Here is a 21,765-nt window from a genome sequence, read left to right as displayed (position 1 = left end):
TTTCAATCTTTTTGTGTATATCAATGTCACGAATACTTTTTGCAACTTCCGTATCTTTCAATTCAAACACCTTAAACAACTCAAGTCCTTACTCATGACTCAATGGTAGACTCATGAGAGTTTTAACCTAAGGTCATGGGTTCGAGTACTCATTGTGGTGAGTACTTAGAAAGGGACCCGGATAAGCTACACTTGTTTTTCCTAAGGGCCTGTTTGGCCGGGCAGATTGGATGGAATTGGATGATATTAGAGTGGATTGCACGGATTTCAAGGTAATAATAGCTGCGTCAGTGGATTGGTGCAAGATCTATGGGATTTCTATATCCGGTCTGTTTGGCACGCCCGGCCAATCCCGGGATTGAACCTTCCAATCCCTTTCAATCCCTCGAACCAAACACGTCCCAAGCAATTTTGAAGGGATTAGGGTGGATTGGATGGGATTTAAAGGTAACGCTAGTGATTTCAGTGGATTGTCTTAAGATCCATGGGATTGCTATATCCCGGGATCAGGATCACGTGTCTGTTTAGCACGCCTGGCCAATCCCGCGATCTATCTTCCAATCCCTCCCAATCCCATCCAACCTGCCCGGCCAAACAGGCCCTAAGATCTTAGAAGTTGATGTGGTGTAGTCTGCCTTCATTTGTGTTGGCTTCCAATCCATATAGTCCCTGTGGTAATGGCACACGTGAGTTGTGGATCTCATTGATTTATTATTCCATTAGGCTCTGGTTGCGGATTGAGCACTATCCCCCACTCTTTTCCTAGCCAAGAACAGACAAGGTCTTTGTAGGGCCACATTGTTGTATGGGCTTTATTAGCACCGTCCATCCATTTTGTTATAGCATTTTAGGATACACCCTAATGTATAGGTTTTATCCACACTGTTCATCCATTTTGCCATATCATGTTAGGGTACAAATCTATTGTTGAAACTTTATTAGGTCCACCGTGATAAGGTTACTGTTGATATAGAAAACTGGTTAGCCTTCTCTAGACCTTCGAACGCCTGTACAAGAAACGGACAAAGGAGACCCTAGCTTAAACAGGGGACCCTCTAATGGCAAAGTCAGGCCAATGCATCTGGGTCTAGTCGAAAATTAGGTTTAAGGCTTAAAATTGTGCATACCTTTCTTAGTAGAAATGACATGCATATATAGATGTCTTAGGGGCGGTGTCATGTATAACAATAAATCTGTCACCTAGTGTTGTATTATACCAAAGAGTTGATTGGGAGGGGGCACATCGTTTTCATGGGATTCTTGGAGAATATCCTAGAGATATGCCAACAGATCCCAGGCGGTGGACGGTCCATTAGGCCGGGGTGTAGGGTCGAGCTGAACCTTGAACTTGGACTGAGCTCGTCCTTAAACTTAGACCGAGCTCGTCCCCCCATTTTGGGCGAACTTAGAGCTCGGGGTCATATAAACTGAGCTCGAGGTCGGTCAGACAGTGGTTAGTCTTGGGTGGACTTAGTTGATGCTAGTTGAACCTAAATCGCCCTCAAGGCCAAATAAGCTATGACTTATAAATAGATATCCCTCTCCAATGTCTTCACCTCTCTCTTTCAGCCTTCGTTTCCCTCTCTCGAGTCTCCTTCTCCTTCTCTCAGTCTACTTCTCCCTCTCCCATTGAGCTTCAACAAGGTTGGAAACTCCTTTTCTCTCTTTCTATTACGTTTTTCCTTTTTTTTTTTTCCTTTATTTTTTTGCTTATGCATTGACGAACGCAACTTGGTGAGGAGGCGTGGATAATGGCTGATGATCCATGGGGCCAACCATATTGTATTTGTTTTATCCATGCCGTCCATCCATTCTTTTGGATCATTTTAGGACTTGATTCTAAAAACAAGGGATATCTAAATCTCAGGTGCACCACACCACCGAAAACAATAATGATTGAAAGTCCACCATTAAAAAATTACTAGGGCCCATTGTAATGTTTGTTTCACATCCAAGCTGTTGATTAGATCATAAAGACCTGGATGAAGGGAAAAAAACAAATATCAATTTGATCGAAAACATTAGTGGTCTACCAAAAGTTTTTAATGGTGGGTGTTTAATCAACATTGTTTCCAGTGATGTGGTCCACCCGAAATTTTGATGTACCTTATTTTTGGACTGATGACTTAAAATGATCTAGAATAATGGATAGATGGTGTGGATGAAACAAATACATCATAGTGGGCCCACATAACACGTTAGCAACCCATGGACAATAGTCTATTAATGATGTTGCTATGTGGGCCCCACCATGATTTTTGTGTTATATTCATGCCGTCCATTCATTTATTATTATTATTATTTTAGGTAGGCTCAATCGTAAAATTTTAAGTAATTGAAATGCCATAGATTACTTTAGGGGAAGCCCATGTTTACAGGACCTATATAATGGTTTTCCTGCTATGTGGGCCTTCCCTTTGTCAAGTTGTAAGTGTTGTGGCTATTTGAGGTTGATGCAGGTTTTTTGTTTTTGTTTTTTTTTTTTTTTTGCTTCCTGCTATGCAGGCCTTCCCTTTGACAAGAAGGTACCCTATGTATGGTCATAAAGATATGTTTGTAAGTAGCTATCCACATTTTCTTATTTGGAAATGCAAAAAAAAAAAAAAGACCTTTAAAAACCACAATATGGGTCCCACATTTGAATCTTGAGTAGTGCAGTTGTAAGAAGATGACCTGGATTGTGTTTTAGATGCCCGCATTATTTCAGTTCTTTTTTGCTTGAATATGTTACTTCAAGTTTTTTGCCCACATTAGTAGCATTTCGAAAATATGGGCCCACTTTTATGACCCATCTGTTGATTAGTTTAGCCTAAGAATCAGTTAAACTATTCATTTACATGAGCTTAATAAAATGGAATAATTTTATCCCATCTTTTTTTCGTGTCAATCTGATTTTTCAACAATTCTCTATTTAACTCTATTTAGTGTGAATATTCAATTTATTACCTATAACAAAGTTACAGGTTATCCAATCACAAAAACAAAGTTACCTGGGAATAAATTACAACTTACATCCAAACAAGATTATCTATAACTTACTTACCCATGTAAATTACAAGTAACTTTCTTACAACTTAAAACAGTTACAGGCATGCAAACAAGCATTTCAACACCCGGACAAGGGTTCGAGTGCCCATAGGTGGTGAAATTCCACCAGCGTGAGTGTGTGCGGGTAGTGTGCGTGTGTAAAAAAAAAGAAGAAAAAAAGCTAGGGCTTGAGTCATCCTGCCCAGCTCATTTTTACCGACAACAGTCACTTTAACTTGGATGAAGTAAACTTCGGTGTATTTAATCCTCACTGTGCAGCCAACTTGAGCCCTGGAACTGCCTCATTTTTTATGGCTTGTATCCTAAAATGGCATGGTAAAATGGATGGACGGCGTTGATAAAACCCATACATCACGATGGCCTCTCGGCGCACCTCTGACTTCCCTTCCTAGTTAGGGATCCGCGTTGCACCAGGTGTTTTGGTCTCTGCGGTGTTGCAGAGGATTCGGGTCTAACGATGTGTAGCCGGAAAGAGACAAAGTAAAGAAAGTGGCGGTTGTTGAGGGGAGTACCTCAGAAGACAGGAAAAAAAAAAAACAAAAAAAAACCAGGGTTTGAGAATGCAGACACTGCTGCTGCCCCCAATCCGCTCTTACGCCTCCTCAGCAGCAGCATTGCCCTGTTCCCTCCCTCGCGTCCCACTATCCCTGATCCCTCTTCCTCAGCTGGGCCATCTCTCTCGTCATCATCACCATCCATTCTCCCTTTTATCATATCCTCCACTCCTCAGGCGTTCCAATATCATCACTGCCTATGCCTCCTATTCTCCTACCGTTCCGAGTCCCACTCCATTCCCTCCCCCCGAAGACAGTGAAGCCGAGAGGGCTAAACTTGCACAGGTAGTACTTCTTCTTCTTCTTCCTATTCCGAAAAGCTACGAGAACTCTGGCAGAGTGTGATGGTTGATATACAGGCAGTGAGAAATTGTATACGTGTCATACAACTTACTGAAACTTAACCCTCCTAAATTTGGATCATCATTTAGGTTGTTCATAAACCAATAATTACATTGAATTGATTCCTAACTATCAGATTGTGGATGCTTATTCGACGGTTAGTGATGAAAAAAAATCCAACAGTCAGAATTCATCAGACAGGTCTCCATGAATTAGAGGTTAAGCTTGTTCATCCAAAATCTCATTTTGGGCTTAAGACTTATCCACAGTGGACCCCAAAATTTGGATGGTTTAATTCGAGTTAATGCATCCCATTTGTACAATTTCTGAGTGCCTGTGTATAGGCGTATCAACAGGCCAGTTGCACCCAATGGGTATCTGAGACCGTCCCAACATAGCTCAGGTATGTGTGTAGCTTAATGGGTGTGTGTGTGTGGGTTTGGGTTTTTTTTTTTTTTTTTTGTGAGCCCAATTAATAAATGGGCCAGGTGTGGGTATGCCACAACCCATGCTTGAATCCCACCCGAGCCATATAAACAAGTAAATAATAAATAATATACTTATACACATTCCATGTATCAAAATAGTGGGCTGTCCAGATCAAACCTATGAACTGTCTATTTTGACGTAAACATGTGGCCTGCTAGAGGTGTAAAACAGCTTGTGGTACAGTTGCTAGCGTGTATGATCCATGTGGAATTTCTTTACCAAATCAAAAGTTTCTCTGTGTGGAATTTACATACCAAATCAAGAGCCGTAATAAAATGCGGAGTTATCACTCAGATATTGTACACGTGGCAAACGATACCTCAAATCAAACCAACTAAATTGTGGAAATCACTGTCGCTAAGTAGCAGTCTCAAAATTAGATTGGTTGAACATGTTAAGCATTATTGGCTAATCTTGTGGGCCCCACGTGTGGGACACACACACATATAGTTTTACTTTATGTAAGAGGTGAGGACTTGAACCCTTGACCCTTTTTTTGTTTGCTTTGTTATTTTGTCCCATATCATATAGGAGCTTGGAAAGTGGGTTGTATTTCCCTCCAGAGGGCTTTGCTTAGAGTAGAGAGTGCAATTGAAGATAAATGTTCTTTTAATAAGAAGAGTCTGGTTTCTCTCTTGCTGAGTTTGTTGTTGCTGTACATGTGGTTCTCTTGTCCGCTTGTGTGCATTGTTGCACGTGTCGAGCATATATGAAATCCATTATGTGGTTGTGCTTTGTTTGATGCATGTTTGTGATATGTCCATTGTGTGTTGCGAGCAGTGTTTTAAATAGCGGTAGCGTGATGCGCAACACTCAGCCCTCTATAGCGTGTAGCGTAGATATGTAGCGTGTAGCGTAAGCTACACGATACTTCTATTTTTTTAATTTAAAAATAGGATAAATATAATAAATAGTGAAAAAAGAAAGAAAAAATATATAAAAATGCCTAAAAGATGATTCATTTTATCAATTATATGCATGTACAAAAAAGTTATTAGTTATCATTTATCAAAAGCCAATCTACATATATAAGCCAAATCAAATAATTATTACATCAACAACTTTCTAAGCAAACCACTTTAATTAATAATGTCTAATTGAAACCACAAGTCACAATTCTGAAAAGAAATAAAAATCCCATAGGTTAAAAGTATCAAGTATAATATAAGTGTCACATTCCTCAACATTAGAAACAAAGAAAACGTGAAAAAAGTAATAAAAAATAAAATAGTAAAAAAATACATTGTAGCTTACGCTACGGACGCTACGCGCTACGTAGATGTAGCGTACGCTACGACCCCCGTAGCGTACGCTACAAGGGATTTATGCTATTTGGGACGCTACGTAGCGCTAAGGCCACACTACGCTACGTAGCGTATGCTATTGCTATGCTACAGACACTATTTGAAACACTGGTTGTGAGATTTGTAGTTCGTGCCACAAGTACATTGCATGTTTAATCCACCCATTGAGCTAGACATTACAAGTGGTATCAGAGCCACGGTTCTGGTCGGGGGAACATGGTATGTGATATCCAATCACTTGGATTGGATCAGATTTAAGACTGAGCTAGCCTCTCTTGTGTGAGATCGGGCTAAATTTGCTCTCGTGTGTTGATCTAGTTATCTGAGTCATATTGTATTCATGCTAGTGTCTTAGACCGAATCATGTGCACAGGTATACTTGCTTGATCAAGTGAGAAGATTGGCTGGATCTGATCAAGGAGAAGATAGCAAGCAATTGTTTTCTTGTTTTTCAAGAAAATTGACAAGCTCTAATTATAGCCTATGGAAGTCATTGATCATGGAGTTGTATCTACAAGGGCTAGAACTATGGGAGGTAACATGTGGGTCTAGCACGGATCCACCTGAAAATCCTAGACAAAAAGCGAGGTGGAGTGTGAAAGCATGAAGAGCTTTGTTTGCGCCCAAGTAATTTATTGGTGATGATATGCTTGCTTGTGTCTCGGATCCAAAAATGCCAAAGGAAGCATGGGACACATTTGCTAAGGTGTTCTTGACACACATAGGTTGTAACTCTTAGAGAAAGAGATTAGCAGTTTGGAACAAGGAAAAGTCTCCATTTCGGAGTATTTTCTTCACATGAAAAGTTATGTACAAAGCTGCCACAATTGGATCCTGATAATGAGATCATAGATTCTTAGTTATGGAGGTTACTGATAAATGGCATACAACCTGAGTACGGGGTATACATGGCTGTGATTACTAGATGAGGGACACAACCATCCGTATATAAGATTGAAATCTCTTGATTAGTCATGAAATGGCGCTCGCAAAGACAACAAACCTGAAGATCGATCATAAGGAGGAGGTCTTGTTCTCAAAAGACACAAATGGGAAGTGTTAATCGAATCTCAGATCAAAGCCACAGGGAAAATGCTCAAAATGTGGGGGAGACTAAAAAAACCACGATGTGATGGAGAAAAGAAGGCACAAGACAAACAACCAAAGGAGGATTATCATGGCGGACAGGAGGGACACTTTGCTACGAATTGCAGGTTAAAACTCTTTCCGGAAGAAAAATGCTACTACAGAGGCTTCATAGCATGGGGGAGCAAGTGAGTTAGAGTGGGAAGTTTCACTGGCTATCATGGAGGATAAAGTTGAGGTCCTAGTTCTTAGCACAGAAATGGCATCAGATCTTGTTGATCAGACTTCATGTAGTTTCATGGATAATACAAAGTGTTTTGATCAAGCAAATATGGTGCTGGATCATTGTGAAAGTGGCATGGATGCTAAGATAGACTGTGCCAACAATTAGACTGTTGATTCGGGGTGTTCGAAATATATGACTGGCGACAAATGGAAGTTTATACAACTTTGGCTGTCTGATGGAAACCGAGTGGTGGTGATGGCAGATAACACAAAGCATGCTGTAAAGCATGTGAGATATGTAGAAAGTACCACAAGATTTGGCAAATATCATGTTCTTAAGGAAGTACTTACACTCTTTAGGCATGACAAAGAACTTAAATAACTGCAAATTTGCAACAGGACAATATGTTCTCTTTGGGCTGAAGGATGTGAAAGTTTATTCACAGGTAAATATGAGCAGGACAATCGTGGAGGAAGGAAAGGTGTAGTCTGCGTACGTGATGTCTATCAAGTATTTAAATACTGGTATCTTCACATGTATTGCATCCTTGGGGTATGGAAATGTATTAATGTTGCATGAGAAATATCACATGTATCATAGAATGTATCTTTGTTTTTGGAAAACGTTGGGAAAATGATCGAATATTTTAATGAAACATGAGAGGATATTAAAAAAAAGCACTTAGAACTCAACATTTCACCCAAAAAAAAAAAAAACAAGTATACATGATAACTTTCCTTTGTACGGGGTTTGAAACCAAGGGTTGTCTGAGAGAAGTGACACAATTATATCCAAAATGAGTTTGTATCATTAACAAATAATACAAAACAAGTATGAAAACATATCTATTACATTCAAAAGCCAAAAAAGAAGTGAAAGTACGTTTGCCCAGGGTCATGCCTATGTCTTAGGTCCAGATAGAGTTATGAGGCGGCTTAAAGTCATTTTCTCCATCTTCACTGGAGCAACGATAGTACTGTTGCTCCATGAATTGGCAATACTGTGCTTAGGCCATGGTAGAATGATATCAACTCAGCTACTCTCTCAATTATCACTGATACTCATCCTCTCCGAACTGGCTCAATATACCTATCCGTGAGTAAATGAATGGCTATTTTCGTGCAAATTGATCATGCCCGTCTCTTAGTTCCATCATCCATGGATAATTTAAAACATGAAAACAAACTTTAATTATAAGCTATAGCCAATTACGCACATTTGCATCATCGTCTTCCTTGACTCTCACGTAGCTTCTCACCCAAACAAGCCTCTCTCATTTCGAAAGTCTACAATCGGTGGGATACATTAATACTAATTGTCAATATAATGTGCGGTAGGAACTTAGACAAGAATAAAATGCAAAAGTTTACATCATTCCTGAAATGAACTTTTCCCGGAGAATTAGGGAATAACTTCTCATATCTTTCGTGTACCGCACTCTTTAAGTTGTTGACATTGTTGAGTCTACGACTGTAGTGGTACTTGAACTTCAAGAAGTATGTTGAAACTCTATTACAATGCACATATTTCTTAGTGTCAAGAAAATAACCATACCATGCAAGCAACCAATATTTGTTGACCTTGTTGAGTCTATGACTGTAGTGGTACTTGAACTCCAAGAAGTATGTTGAAACTCCATTACAATGCACATATTTATTAGTGTTAAGAAAATTACCATACTATGCAAGCAACTAATAAAGTAATGAAACATAGAGAAAATTAAACCTAATTACTAGCCTTGTTAAGTAGGTGCTTGAGAGTCCTATCCCATTGTTCATCAATGAATGCGTGCACCCTTTTAGATGCCTATGGGGTTCTTGCGTGGATGACATCTTTCATGTACCACATGGACTCGTATGTGGAACTTATGATGGATATGTCTCATTATCTACCATCCTTTGCACTCTGTAAATGCGTTTCAGAAGACCCGCCCCATTATGTATGTAGTCCTAGAAAGAGTTGTTTATGATAATCCCCTCAATCGTCGTCGCCAGAACACTGCTGCTCTGATTCTAATTTGCATACTCTTTAGAATTAAATAGGTCTTTGATTCCTCGCTTATGTTTCAAGGGGCTTTATAAGGCAATAAAATTAATGGTGAACTATATCCCTCTAAGCATTATATCACCATGACACCTCGCACGCATCTCGGCTAATAGCCAGGTGTGATCATATACGAAATTTGTAATTGCCTGATCATCGACAATCACACTTTTAATTACAAGCCTGTTCCCATATCTTAAGTATCAAATCGGTGTAATGGGCCTTAAATGGGGTCTAGTTCAAGTCATACTTCTTTATCAAGCTCTTTTGTGTATTCACGGATGTGCTTCCATTGCTTGTGATGAACCTCACTACATTATTCGTCCTCACCTCATTCATCACATCATTCATCAGCCCATTTATGTATTTTGTGTTCTTAACTTCATTGGACGCATCACCAACTAAAAAAATATGGTTCTCTTTCTACAGTTGATCATAAAATTTATGATGGACAACTACATTGACTCCGTCTATCCATCGCACATTAGCATGACCCCATAAATTTCCCATGATGGCCCCAACTCGTAGATATAACGGTGCATTTCAGTAACCTCATCATCTAGGTAAGGGCCATGATATCATGTTGCATATGTAATGGTGCATTTCAAGTACACCCTTGCCCCCACTTTTTTTTTTTGAAAGGTAACGATGCTTTCATAAAAAAGATGCTGAGATGGTGCAAGATGCACAGCTAAGACTAAAGAAAAGAAAACAAAAGGATAAACGACCAGAAATGACATCCTCAACCTAGAGATAAACTTGCTATTAACCAAGTCATTTACATATAATGCCCATCCCACCACCAAAAGATTAACCTGATTTGTCACATCATTTGCTGAAGATCCCAACTTTTGAAAGCATTTTCCATTTCTCTCCCCCCATGATGCTCATAGACATGCTAATAGAGCCAATCTCCAACACACCTAGTCTGACCTTGTGCCAAGCATAGAAAAGACTTCCTATTGGTTCCGGCACCGCCCATGAGACATTGATAATCACATGATTAACATCCATACACTTTGGGCATAAGGGCAATGGATGAAGAGGTGATCAATCGATTCTACATCTGGCATATGCATAACATATATGTTGGGCTGCACTGGAGATCTTTCTTTGAAGATTGTCTATTGTTAGCACTCTTTTGCGCCCAACAAGCCAAGTGAATGCTATCTCGTTTTGGCGGGGAGGGGTTCTGTAGGACCAAACGAAAGTGGTGCATGCCACTTACGGCTTCTTTTTTCTTCAATGGACCGAATCATGTTATATAAGGATTGGACCAAGAATCTTCCTACTTTATCTTCCTTTCACAACACTCTATCCTAAACTTCTTAGGTTGGGTGGCACTTCTGAAGGAGATCTTGCAACTTAACCTAATCTTCGATTTCCTCATCAAGCATATTTCTTCAGTACGGATGAGACTAGACAACGGCTCCGCTTGAACAGGAGAATCACTGAGATGTTGGAATGTTGCGTTCTAGAGATAGGTTCACTAACCATGAAAATAGCTCTTGAAGCAGCCTCTCTCCCATTGGCAATTTCAAAACCAGTCCCCTAGCAACTAGCATAGATTGCCCTTCATGTTGGTTATTGACTTCTAAATACTTGAAGCTTTGTTGATGGATGAGGCCTATACCCATCAATCTCCCTCGTGGCATCCATATTTACTCTTGATAACCTCTCTCCACATAGCCTTTTTTCGACTCCAAATCTCAATAGCCATTTTTTCTAACAATTTTTGATTGACCAACTCCAATTTCTCTATGTTTGGACCCCTCTCCCTGTAAGGCATGCACACCTCGTCCCATCTCAACATTTGAAATTTCTCCTCTTCCCTTTCCAAAGGAAATCCTACCTAAGTTTTTCCAACTTATGGATCACAGATTTTGGGCACTTGAAAAGGGACATAAAATGCGTCAGCATGTTTGACATTGCCGCTTTGATAAGCATTATCCAGCCTCTTAAGCATAAGTAACGACTCTTCCAAGTTGACCGCTTCCTTAGCATTCTCTCCACCATAACATCCCATAGGTGCTTAGTTGGATTCAAGATAAGTAATGGGAAATGATCCAACCTTACACAAAAAATGGATGCCATCCTTTCCACCTCCTTTTGCATGTGGATCCTTAGCATCATGTTTTTTGCTGCGGTCACTATCACCCCCAAAACTCCTTTGAAGCACCTGATAATCTTCTTTAAGTTGTACACCGCGCTCAGATCTGCCTCGCACATAAGTGAGGTGTCATTGGAAAATTGGAGGTGAGATATTGGATGAGTCACCTTTCCCGCCCTACTACAACGAGATCGGCTACCTGTCCTTTTTCCAACATCCTACTCAATGCCTCTGCCACGACTAGAAAAAGAAAGGGTTAGAGTGGGTTCCTTTGCCTAAGGCACCATGAGCATTTAAAAAAGCTTTTGGGGGGATGACGCAGGGATGAACGTGGTGAGGTCGATCACCGTCTTCCTCAAGGATAACTACTTCAAATCCACGGAGCTTCTCTGGACTCTTCACAAAGACTTCTCGAATCCACGAGGAAAAGAAATAGAAATAATTTTAAAATATATGAAAGAAACTTGTTGATTGATTGATAGATAAAATAAATGAGTCTACAACCCTTTAAATAGGGATACCAAGACTTGGAATAAGTTTAGGAATTAAACTATAACTGAAACTCCCTAAAATTTGTAACTTACTATAAATAGTAAATTTTCTATTTATAGTAAGTGTCCTATGTGGCTTAACCATGTTATTCTCCTAATTTTTATAAACACTTTTCATGTTTGGGCGCAGCTCCTAAAGCCCAACGGATGAATAGTTATAATCAAACTAAAACTTACTATTTATAGTAAAAATGGAATTAAACATGGAATTTGGCCGTTGATATGATGGAATCTCACAAATTCAGCGTGGGTAACCCAGCATAGCCAGGTTGGTTGGCTAAAGTAGCTCGTTCTACTCCAAAATCATATATGGTACGTTAAATAACTCATTCCGGTTTGCGAGATATGCTAGTTTTAAGGTCCTGACGGTCTTGATGACTCCTGCCTTTGATCGGGCCTTCTCTGATCCATTTAGGACATGAAAGTGTTCGCGACCTGCTTTACATCAGTCCCCTCCACTTCAAAAGAACTCATCATCGAGTTCTCGTGCTGCTTCAGTTCTTGATACTCGGTCTGGTGCGTCGTAACGATACTCGGATCAAAAGTTATGATCAATTTACGGTCCACCTTCTTTTGTCCAACCTTGCTAGGAATATATCTATGACACGTTCTACATCAGACCCCTCCATTTGGAAAAAACTTGTCCTTGAGTTACTCAAGGAACTTGGCTTATGATTCTGAGATAACTTCTGACGCCAATTTTTATTAACCATTTTCTTATACTTGGCATTAGGCTCTTGAGTTGGCACAATACATGTACTCATGCTCAGTTCTTTCACTTTCGCCTTCAAGATCCTACATTCCTTCTAATAATGTGGGCAATTATGCAGACTTATCCCTGTGACAAGATCAATGTGGTTTTGTATATCTCGTATGTGAGGCAATTTATTAGGGAGTTCATCGAGCACAATCGCTTTGAATTCTTGCAACATTGGATTCAAATCCCCTGGGATGTTCACAGGATCTATATATTCTTTCTTTTCAACTAATGCATATATATATATGTATGTATGTATGTATATATATCTTGTTTTCTCAGATTGTTTAACAAAAGCCTGTTCAGTTGTGAAAGACTGTTCCTCAATTTTAGAAGTCTTGGGTTGGTTCTTCGTTCTCATAGGGACGAGGCCAATCTTTCTACTGTCTTCAGTAAATATAAATGCGTTATCTTGACCTCTATGCATAACAATAACATCAATATTATTTTACCATGATCGACCAAGTAACATATGACAAACTTTCATGTTTACTACGTCATAAAGTACTTGATCCTTATAATTTTTACTAATTGAAAATGAGACAGTGCATTGTTCGGTTACCTCGGTTTTGTTGACCTCCTAGATCCATCCAATTGTGTACGGAGATGGATGCTTTTCTGTTTTCAGTTGCAGCTTTTCTACCATTATTTTTGACATGAGATTCTCACTGCTCCTGACATCGATGATTACATTATAGACTTTTTGGCTCACAGTGCACCGCGTTCGAAAGATGTTGTCTTACTGTAATTCTATTTCTACACTTGACATGATAACGGCTTCCTTACGATCAAAGTCGTGGCCTGCAATTTACAATCATCTGATGGTGCTTTGCAGAAATTGGGGTTGTGTTGTACAGCGACTACGGGTGGTTGAGTGTCACTTTGAGCTCGAGGTGGAATTAGCGCATCCGCAATACGGTTGAGGGTTGCCTGCAGCCCTTGCATGGTCAACTGACTCTCCCGGTGGAAAGCTTCCATTCTTTCTGAAAGATAATGAATCCCTGGATCACCGTACATAAGATTTTTGTTGTTTGCCATTTGCTCGAGGGGAGTCTTTGCTCTGATACCAATTGACGCAGGGATGAACGTGATGAGGTCGATCACCGTCTTCCTCAAGGATAACTACTCCGAATCCACGAAGCTTCTTTGGACTCCTCACAGAGACTTCTCGAATCCACGAGGAAAAGAAATAGAAATAATTTTAAAATATATGAAAGAAACTTGTTGATTGATTGATGGATGAAATAAATGAGTCCACAACCCTTTAAACAGGGATAACAAGACTTGGAATAAGTTTAGGAATTAAACTATAACTAAAACTCCCTAAAATTCGTAACTTACTATAAATAGTAAATTTTCTATTTATAGTAAGTGTCTTATGTGGCTTAACCACATCATTCTCCTAATTTTTATAAACACTTTTCATGTTGGGCGCAACTCCTAAAGCCCAATGGATGAGGAGTTATAATCAAACTAAAACTTAATATTTATAGTAAAAATGGAATTAAACAGGGAATTCGGCCGTCGATATGATGGAATCTCGCAAATTCGGTGTGGGCAACCTTGCATAGCCGGGTTGGTTGGCTTAAGTAGCTCGTCCTACTCCAAAATCATATATGGTACGTCGAGTAACTCATTCCGGTTTGCGAGATATGCCTGTTTTAAGGTTCTGACGGTCTTGATGACTTCTGCCTTTGATCGGGCCTTCTCTAATCCATCTTGGACATGAAAGTGTCTGCAACCCGCTCTACATCAGGGAACCATTCACCAACATCGAAAAAAATGTGAAACTTCACACTTTTAAAAAAGCGTTTGGGAGACCAAGATAAGTGGTGGGAAATGATCCAACCTTAAATAAAAAATGGATGCCATCCTTTCTACCTCCTTTTGCACGTGGATCGTTAGCATCATGTTCTTTGCTGCATTCACTTTCAACCCCAAAACTCCCTTGAAGCACCTGATAATCTTCTTTAAGGTGTCCACCACACTCAAATCTGCCTTGCACACAAGTAAGGCGTCGTCGACAAATTGGAGGTGAGATATTTGAGGAGTCACCTTTCTTGCCCTACACCAATGAGATCGGCCACTTGTCCTTTTTCCAACATCCTACTCAATGCCTTGGCCACCACTAGAAAAAGAAAGGGTGAGAGTGGGTCCCCTTGCCTAAGGCCCTGCGAGCTTTTAAAAAAGCTTTTGGGGGAACCATTCAGCAACATCGAAAAAGAAGCGGACTTCACGCATTTTTTTGCATCCATCTTCTCCACTTTGAACCGCAACCCAAACAATCCATCTTGTAATCCATAAATTCCCAGTCAACATGATCATAGGTTTTTTCTAGGTCCAATTTGCAAACTACCTTTTGCACCTTCCTTGTTACGAGAATCTACACATTCATGGGCAATGAGAGCGCTATTCATGAGTTGCATTTGATGAATGCACATTGACCTTTCGAGACAATTCTATTAAGAATCTTTCGAAACCTCGAAGCCAAAGTTTTAGCAAGAATCTTGTAGGGATCCTTGACGAGGCTGATCAATCCAAAGTCTTTTAAATTATCTGCGCTTGGTACCTTCAGAATAATGGCAATGAACGGTGCCCCTAAACTTGTTGAGAGATGTTCCCTTTCGAAAAGTTCCCTCGTGAATCTCATCACATCACCTTTCACTAAATCTCGAAAAACTTGCCATTGGAAAGCTGTCAGGCCTTGGGTCCTTGTCTCTCTCCAAGGACTCCGCCTTGACATGCTCCTAGGAGAATGTATTTTCTAGGGATTCAACTTTGACTCATGATAGAAATTTGAAATTTAGGTTGTCCAACCTTGGTCGCTTCCATCCTTCTCATCGTAAGAAGTCCTTGTAAAACTGCACCATAGACTCGTAAACCGTCTTTTCCTTCTTTATCTTGCCTCCACTTTAAGAGTGCTAATTTTATTACTTCTAGCTTGACGCTATGGAAAAGCTTGGTGTTTGCCTCTCCTTGAGCCATGCTGCTCTTGACCTTTACTTCCATATAATTTTTTTTTTCCTTTAAAGTTCTTGCATATTCTAAAGATAACTTAGATCTCATATTCCTTTCTTCCTCATTCATCTTCGCGCCTTCTGCCTTAATATCGATTTCAGCCTCCCTGTTTCCCAATACCTCTTTTGTCCAAAACTTGATTTTTTTATTTAAGCAATCTAACTTTTGACTCAATTAGAAGCCAACAAAGCCATGGACCTTGAAAGACGCCCATTAGCTTCAGATTAGGTTGGAGAAACCTTCAATTTCAAGCCACATGAGCTCAAAACAGAAGGGCCTTTGGCCTCAGTTTTCCTCCCCTACCTCCAGCAGAATTGGGCAGTAATCTGACATAGGCTCTGGGAGACCCCATTTTCGGACTTGCGAAAACATCTCCACTCATTTTGTAGAGATAAGGAATCTGTCGAGCTTGGAGCAGACGACCTTATCTTGCCCATTAGACCAGGTGAATCTAACCCCGCCCATGGTAAGATCCATCATTTGGACTCTGTTTACCGATGCTGTGAAATCCTTCATGCTGCACGTTAATCTTCCTCCATTTGACTTTTTGTGTGCGACTCTGACGACATTGAAATTGCTGCCTATGCACCACAGGCCATCAAACCTGCCACGAGAGTCCTTCAATTCTGCCCAGAAATTTGACCTCTTCTCTACTTGGTTCGAGCTATACACCGTTGTGAACATCCAATTGAAAAGTTTGAGATTTGTTGTGATTTCAAACTAAAAACCTCAAATATGGTGTTAATATGTGTTACTTCAGTTCATCTGTTCCATGTCATAATCCCTCATGCCATATCTACTTTTATTTTTGGTATTAGAGGCTTCTTGTTTGGTCAGTAACTTTGATTTTGTATATGGCAAAGCATGCCCCAATTTAATCCTGTGCTAAATTGTAGTCTTGACCAAGTTGGTCTAGTCTTGACTCTTGACCAATTTAGGATGCCCATGAGCAATTTTTGATGTATCTGTATCTCACTATGTATCACACCCTTTGGGTACATAAACATGTGGGCAATGATTTAAATATTAGTATTGATGCACGTATCGCACCCTTGGGTTACGGAAACATATTGGTTTTGCATGGGAAATATTACATGTTTTTGGGAATGTATCGCTGTTTGAGGGAACAATGGGAAATGTTGGAATTTTTCAATACAACTTCAGGATATGTTGAAAGAGAGATGATCACACACTTAGAACTCAAAAGATCAGAAAAACAAGTATTTACAGCAAGTTTCTTTTATATTGGGTCCTAAATTATGCGCTATCTAATACAAGCGATGCAATTATATTGAAAATGAACACATATAATTCATAATCATACAATATGAGTATGATTCTCTAAACAAACCTAGGAAAAATTGGATTTTTGTGATTTTTTTTTTAACCTTCGAATGTCCGGTAGGGGGATATATAACAATTTATTGTTGGTAATGTATCGTATCTATCAATGGTATGGGGAAATTTTATGAAGAGTTTTGGGAAAAATATTGCAATATATTGATGATACATTGTGTGATATAGGGGAATTTAATAACTTTCCCTGTATATTGTATTGGCCACATGCTATCGGCCGAGACTATCGATATTTAAATATCCCTACACGCAGGAAACATAGGGAAATATCACATGTATCACAACTGCACTTGTCGTTTGAAGGAAATATTTGGGTAACTCCAGGAAAATAGTGAAAATATCAGCAACTTTAGGAGATGTTAAAAGACACATGATTACGCTCTTAGAATTCAAAACATTACAAAAAAGAACTATGTGATGAGGACATTCGAGCACTAGTCAGAGTATACTAGAGGAGGAGGAGGGCTCTCATTTCTTTATGGCTAGGCGATGCATACATGAGCCTTGTGGGCCCAATTTGAGTGCCTAGCCTGTTGAAGACCCCACATGCACGATTTTGCATCTTTGAAGGCCCCACATTGGGAAGATGCATGTGGGCTACGTAGTTGGACCATTCCGACTGTTAGATCATCGTCATTGGACATCTTGATTGTGGGTCACGAAATAGTTTAGTTTATTTAGTTGATTATATGTTTGTTATTTTTTTGTTTAGCTTATATTTTTGCTAAGTTTGGGAGTTGGGAACAAAAATTATTTTATTGAGCGTCTTTATGTGAAACTTTTTATCTTAAGAGCGTCTTTTTGTAAAAAAGTATTTCCTGAGATTATATAAGGGTTGGATGTCCCCACCCTACCCATTATTATACATGAAATAAAAAAAAATTTCGCTCCCTTTGCTTTGTGACAAAGTAAAACCTCTTGTGACTGGAGCAATTTGGTGTGATGCTATGGAGTGATTTCTAGTTATCCTTCTCTTTCATTCTCTTCCATCAAAAGGTATTTCTTCTCTTTTCTCTCTTTCTTTCTAGTTTTTTTTCCCCTCTTCTTTCCTCATCAACAAACAATCTCCACATCTATCCTTCTTCTTCTTTTTTTCCCAACCCATACACCCACAACCTAACCTATCCCACACTCCCATCCAACCCACCTCCCTTGACCGTACACCCGTATGACCATACCCACCTGTTCGTACAACCGCACAGACAGACTTGTAGGGTTGTCCCTACGGTCAGCCTCCCCCTTCCTTTCATCCATTGTTTACTCTATTTAAACCCTAATCTCTAAAATCCTAAATCCCAAATCCCAAACCCAGTTTCCTAAAAACCCTAAATCCCTAAAACCCAAACCCCAAATCCCTAAAATCTCAAACCCTAATTCCTAAATCCAAAATCCCCAAATCCCCAAATGTTATATTCCCCAAATCTGAAAATCTGAACCTATTTTCCAATTCCTTAAACCTCTAAATCAGCCCTAGCCAATCAACCCCAACAAAGACAAGTACTTCCTTTGAATGATGATTAGTACCTATGCTAGATGGAAGTCCTACCTTCCATAGGTCCTATCTAATCATGTTTTATAAGATCTAACTGACGGGTTGTGATTTAGTCTTGAATCTGAGCATAGTTAAATACTTGAATTCATTAAGCTTGTGATTGATTAGCATTATTTTGTGCTTGAAATTGTTCTAGTTAATCTGTTGATGATCTCATTGCATCATTCTAGGTTAGGCCATCCATCCTGCATCACTATGCACATAAGTTTCAGTTCTTTAGGGGATGAAACAATGCAGCATTGGACAAAAACTATGCTCGGAAACCCCTCTTTGATTGCCATTTCTCCACCAAATTCCAAGTGGAGTTGTTAAAACACAACTAAAGAGAATCCCCCAAAAAAAAAAAAGTTTGGGGAAAAAAATTATTTTATTACTGTATTTTTTAAATGATTTTTGCTGCTTTTAGTTGAAATATCAAAAATATATCCTGGTATCATTGACCTGCAATACCACTAATACTGGCCGATAGAATGATGCCATCGATATATTGAACACTGGCCATGAGAGCATCCAAGCTCCATAAGTTGTGGTTGTCGAATGTGGGTTTCATGGTCATAAAAAGGCAATTAGAATACACAGATTTGAATGGTGTGGAGGTGGTGTTTAGAATGCATGGATTTGAATGGTGGGGAGTTGGCAAAAGGTAAGTGGGAAGGAGTTTGGATAATTTCAAGGAATAATCTGGTAGTTACACTTAATGTGGGTGTGTTTTCTGTTGCTTTTAAAGATGGAAATTGACTAGAAGTAAACGCCTGGAATGAGACAACTGCTAAATTGTCATTGCTATATCTTCAACATTTTGACAAGAATTCGTAGATATTTGGAGTCAGTGCATGTCTGGCACCATTTAGAAAATGGTAGTCCTACAAAGTGTTGATTGGGGGACATGGGGACAATCAGATGGTCTGGAGTTGTCACTCATACATGAGGTGGCCCGTCAATTGATTCTCTTGTTGTGAATCTTAGTCGATCAAAGCGTCTGGGGAAGCAGAAAATGTTTGTTTCAAACAATGTTTTAAATATCGACGATATTGGCCAATATATCCCACGATATATCTTGTATCCCACCCGTGCGATATGAAATGCAGTAGTAGCGGGATGTATCCCACATGTTTGATCTGGTGAGCATTTTTTTTTTTTAAATTATAAATTTCTGATCATTTTTTTTTTTTTGTTTTTTTGTAAATGATGTTAAATCAGTATCAAATTGTTACAAATCAATGATTTTTCATGTTTTGGATGAAAAATCATGGATTGGGAGCTTCGATTTCGAGATTTGGAGGAGAATGACCGAGTTGTGGAAAAGTGAAAAAAATCAAAATTTTCCCAATTTCTCGCAAATCGGTTGCAATGTTGATGTCCAAACATAAAATCAAACATGTATGTAACTTGATCTAGTTATTCTTCTTTTGCTTTTGAATGTATTGCTTCTGTTTCCACACGTCTTCTTACATTTATGAATTATATGAGTAAACTTTGAATATACTTGCATCAATTCAGTTAGACAGCGCATAGATTAGGACCCTAGACAAAGAAAACCTATTATGTGCATTTTTTTTTTTTTTTGTAATGTTTTGATTTGTAAGTGTGTATTAATGTCTTTTTTAACAATCACTGAAATTTCATTGAAAAATTCGACCAATTTTCAATGTTTTCCCATGTTTCAACAAGAACGATACATTATGCGATACAACTGATATATCCCATGCGATAACCGATACGTATCTGTATCCCAAGGGTGCGATATGTAACACAACACCGATATTTCGAACACTGGTTTCAAATTGTTAGCCAGCGCAAACTCCTTGAAACTAGGTATGGGAGCTGGAGCATGAGTTTGAAGCTTGAGCAGGAGAAGACTCCTCCAAATAAGTTACACTGAGTTGACCACTGCTCAGCACATGCTATTCAAGATTCTTGGTGTGAAGGCCACATCTGCTCAAATTGGAATATTGTTGATCCACACCAACTAGAGAGTAGTGAAGGATCTTGGTATGGAAAAAGGTCTCAACGAACTTGCGGGAACAATCTTGGAATAGATCTTCCCACTATCCTATTGGTCCTATCCAAATCGAGGGAATGTGAGGAGTATTTGAGTATGTGAATCTACTCCCTGGAGGATAATTCAAGTGAAGATGAGGTTTGATGAAGTTAGATTGATAGCAGAAGTTAGCTGTTGTCATATGACAATTACTCTTCTCATCAGCCCACACCTCTGTAAAATCTCCTCTTAAATCCCATGCTCCATCAAATGCATCCCTGTCATTTAACTTCTTCCAAAGTTGAAACCTCTTGCTGTCTCCATTAGGCTTGCAAGAAACTGGCAAAGCTGCACGAAGACACCTGGCTGCATTCTTGGAGATGCACCAACAATACCCAGACTTCAAATGTTTTCTGATACCCATATCTTCTGTCATACCTTTGAGTGGCAAACTTGATTTCCCTTGCCAACATTGGAGAGAATTGATGCTGTTTAGCTACCTCATCATCCTTTTCCTCTCCTAGATTCTGTCAGAAACTCTAGTTCATCTCTTCATTTATCATTTTATACACTGATTTTTCGTTGCTGTATGTCATTCAACATACATTTCGTTTGACTGCATGTAGAGAGGTTTCGGCTTCTCTTGCTAAGGATGGGGTATCAAGATATATTGGGACTCTTTTCTCCTTGTATGATGTACCTTTTCTGATTTTTATAAAATTGTTATTTTCTTCGTTGAGAAATGGTTAAAAATAAATGAAAAGGAGTTAATGGAAACAATGAAGGATCTGACATAAAGTGTTCTTGTCAGCATCAACATAGAATTTGTGAGTTCTCTCCAATGATTGTGCAACTAAGACATTCCTACTTCCACTAACCTTTCAAAGAATTTGCATATTTTTCTTACCCTTAGCACCTAGTTTTCCGGAATGGCTGTTTCTCACCCATAAGATCTGTCTTTGATATATATATATATAAAATATTTTTCTCTAAATTTCATGGATGCTAAGGGCTCGTTTGGGAGCTTGTATATTAAATGCATTGGAATCCAAATCATAATTACATTGGAATCAAGGTGATTCGGAATTCTCAGTTGGGTTTGGAATGCACTAGAATCCAAAACTTGTATTTGTGTGCCTGCAATTGGAATGCATTGGAATTCTTTAGTATATTTACAGGAACCTGAATTTGATTAACTAAATCAGCTTTAATATCCCAAATTAGTATACATATGGGATATTTGACATAATGATTGTAATAAGCCCATAGAAATATATACTTTGGTAAAAAATGAGGAAATTCTAAGCCTCAGGTGGGCCACAAACGTAAGGATTAGAAACGAGTGACT

The 21,765-nt window shown here is 39.1% G+C and overlaps 1 protein-coding gene across 1 annotated transcript in view; it reads left to right on the top strand.

Annotated features, from left to right (window-relative positions):
• The first annotated feature begins 3,388 nt into the window (after nt 1-3,388).
• The window catches only part of LOC131219140 (protein TIC 21, chloroplastic-like), a 60,709-nt gene continuing 42,332 nt past the window's right edge, over nt 3,389-21,765 (top strand). The window contains exon 1 of the mRNA XM_058214145.1: nt 3,389-3,887. Within this exon, the coding sequence (XP_058070128.1) occupies nt 3,609-3,887 (279 nt within the window). The 5' untranslated portion in view covers nt 3,389-3,608. The remainder of the gene's footprint in view (nt 3,888-21,765) is intronic.

Source organism: Magnolia sinica, chromosome 11, assembly GCF_029962835.1.
Source record: "Magnolia sinica isolate HGM2019 chromosome 11, MsV1, whole genome shotgun sequence".
In the NCBI taxonomy this organism is placed as follows: Eukaryota; Viridiplantae; Streptophyta; class Magnoliopsida; order Magnoliales; family Magnoliaceae; genus Magnolia; species Magnolia sinica.
This window is presented reverse-complemented; position numbering and strand designations above follow the sequence as displayed.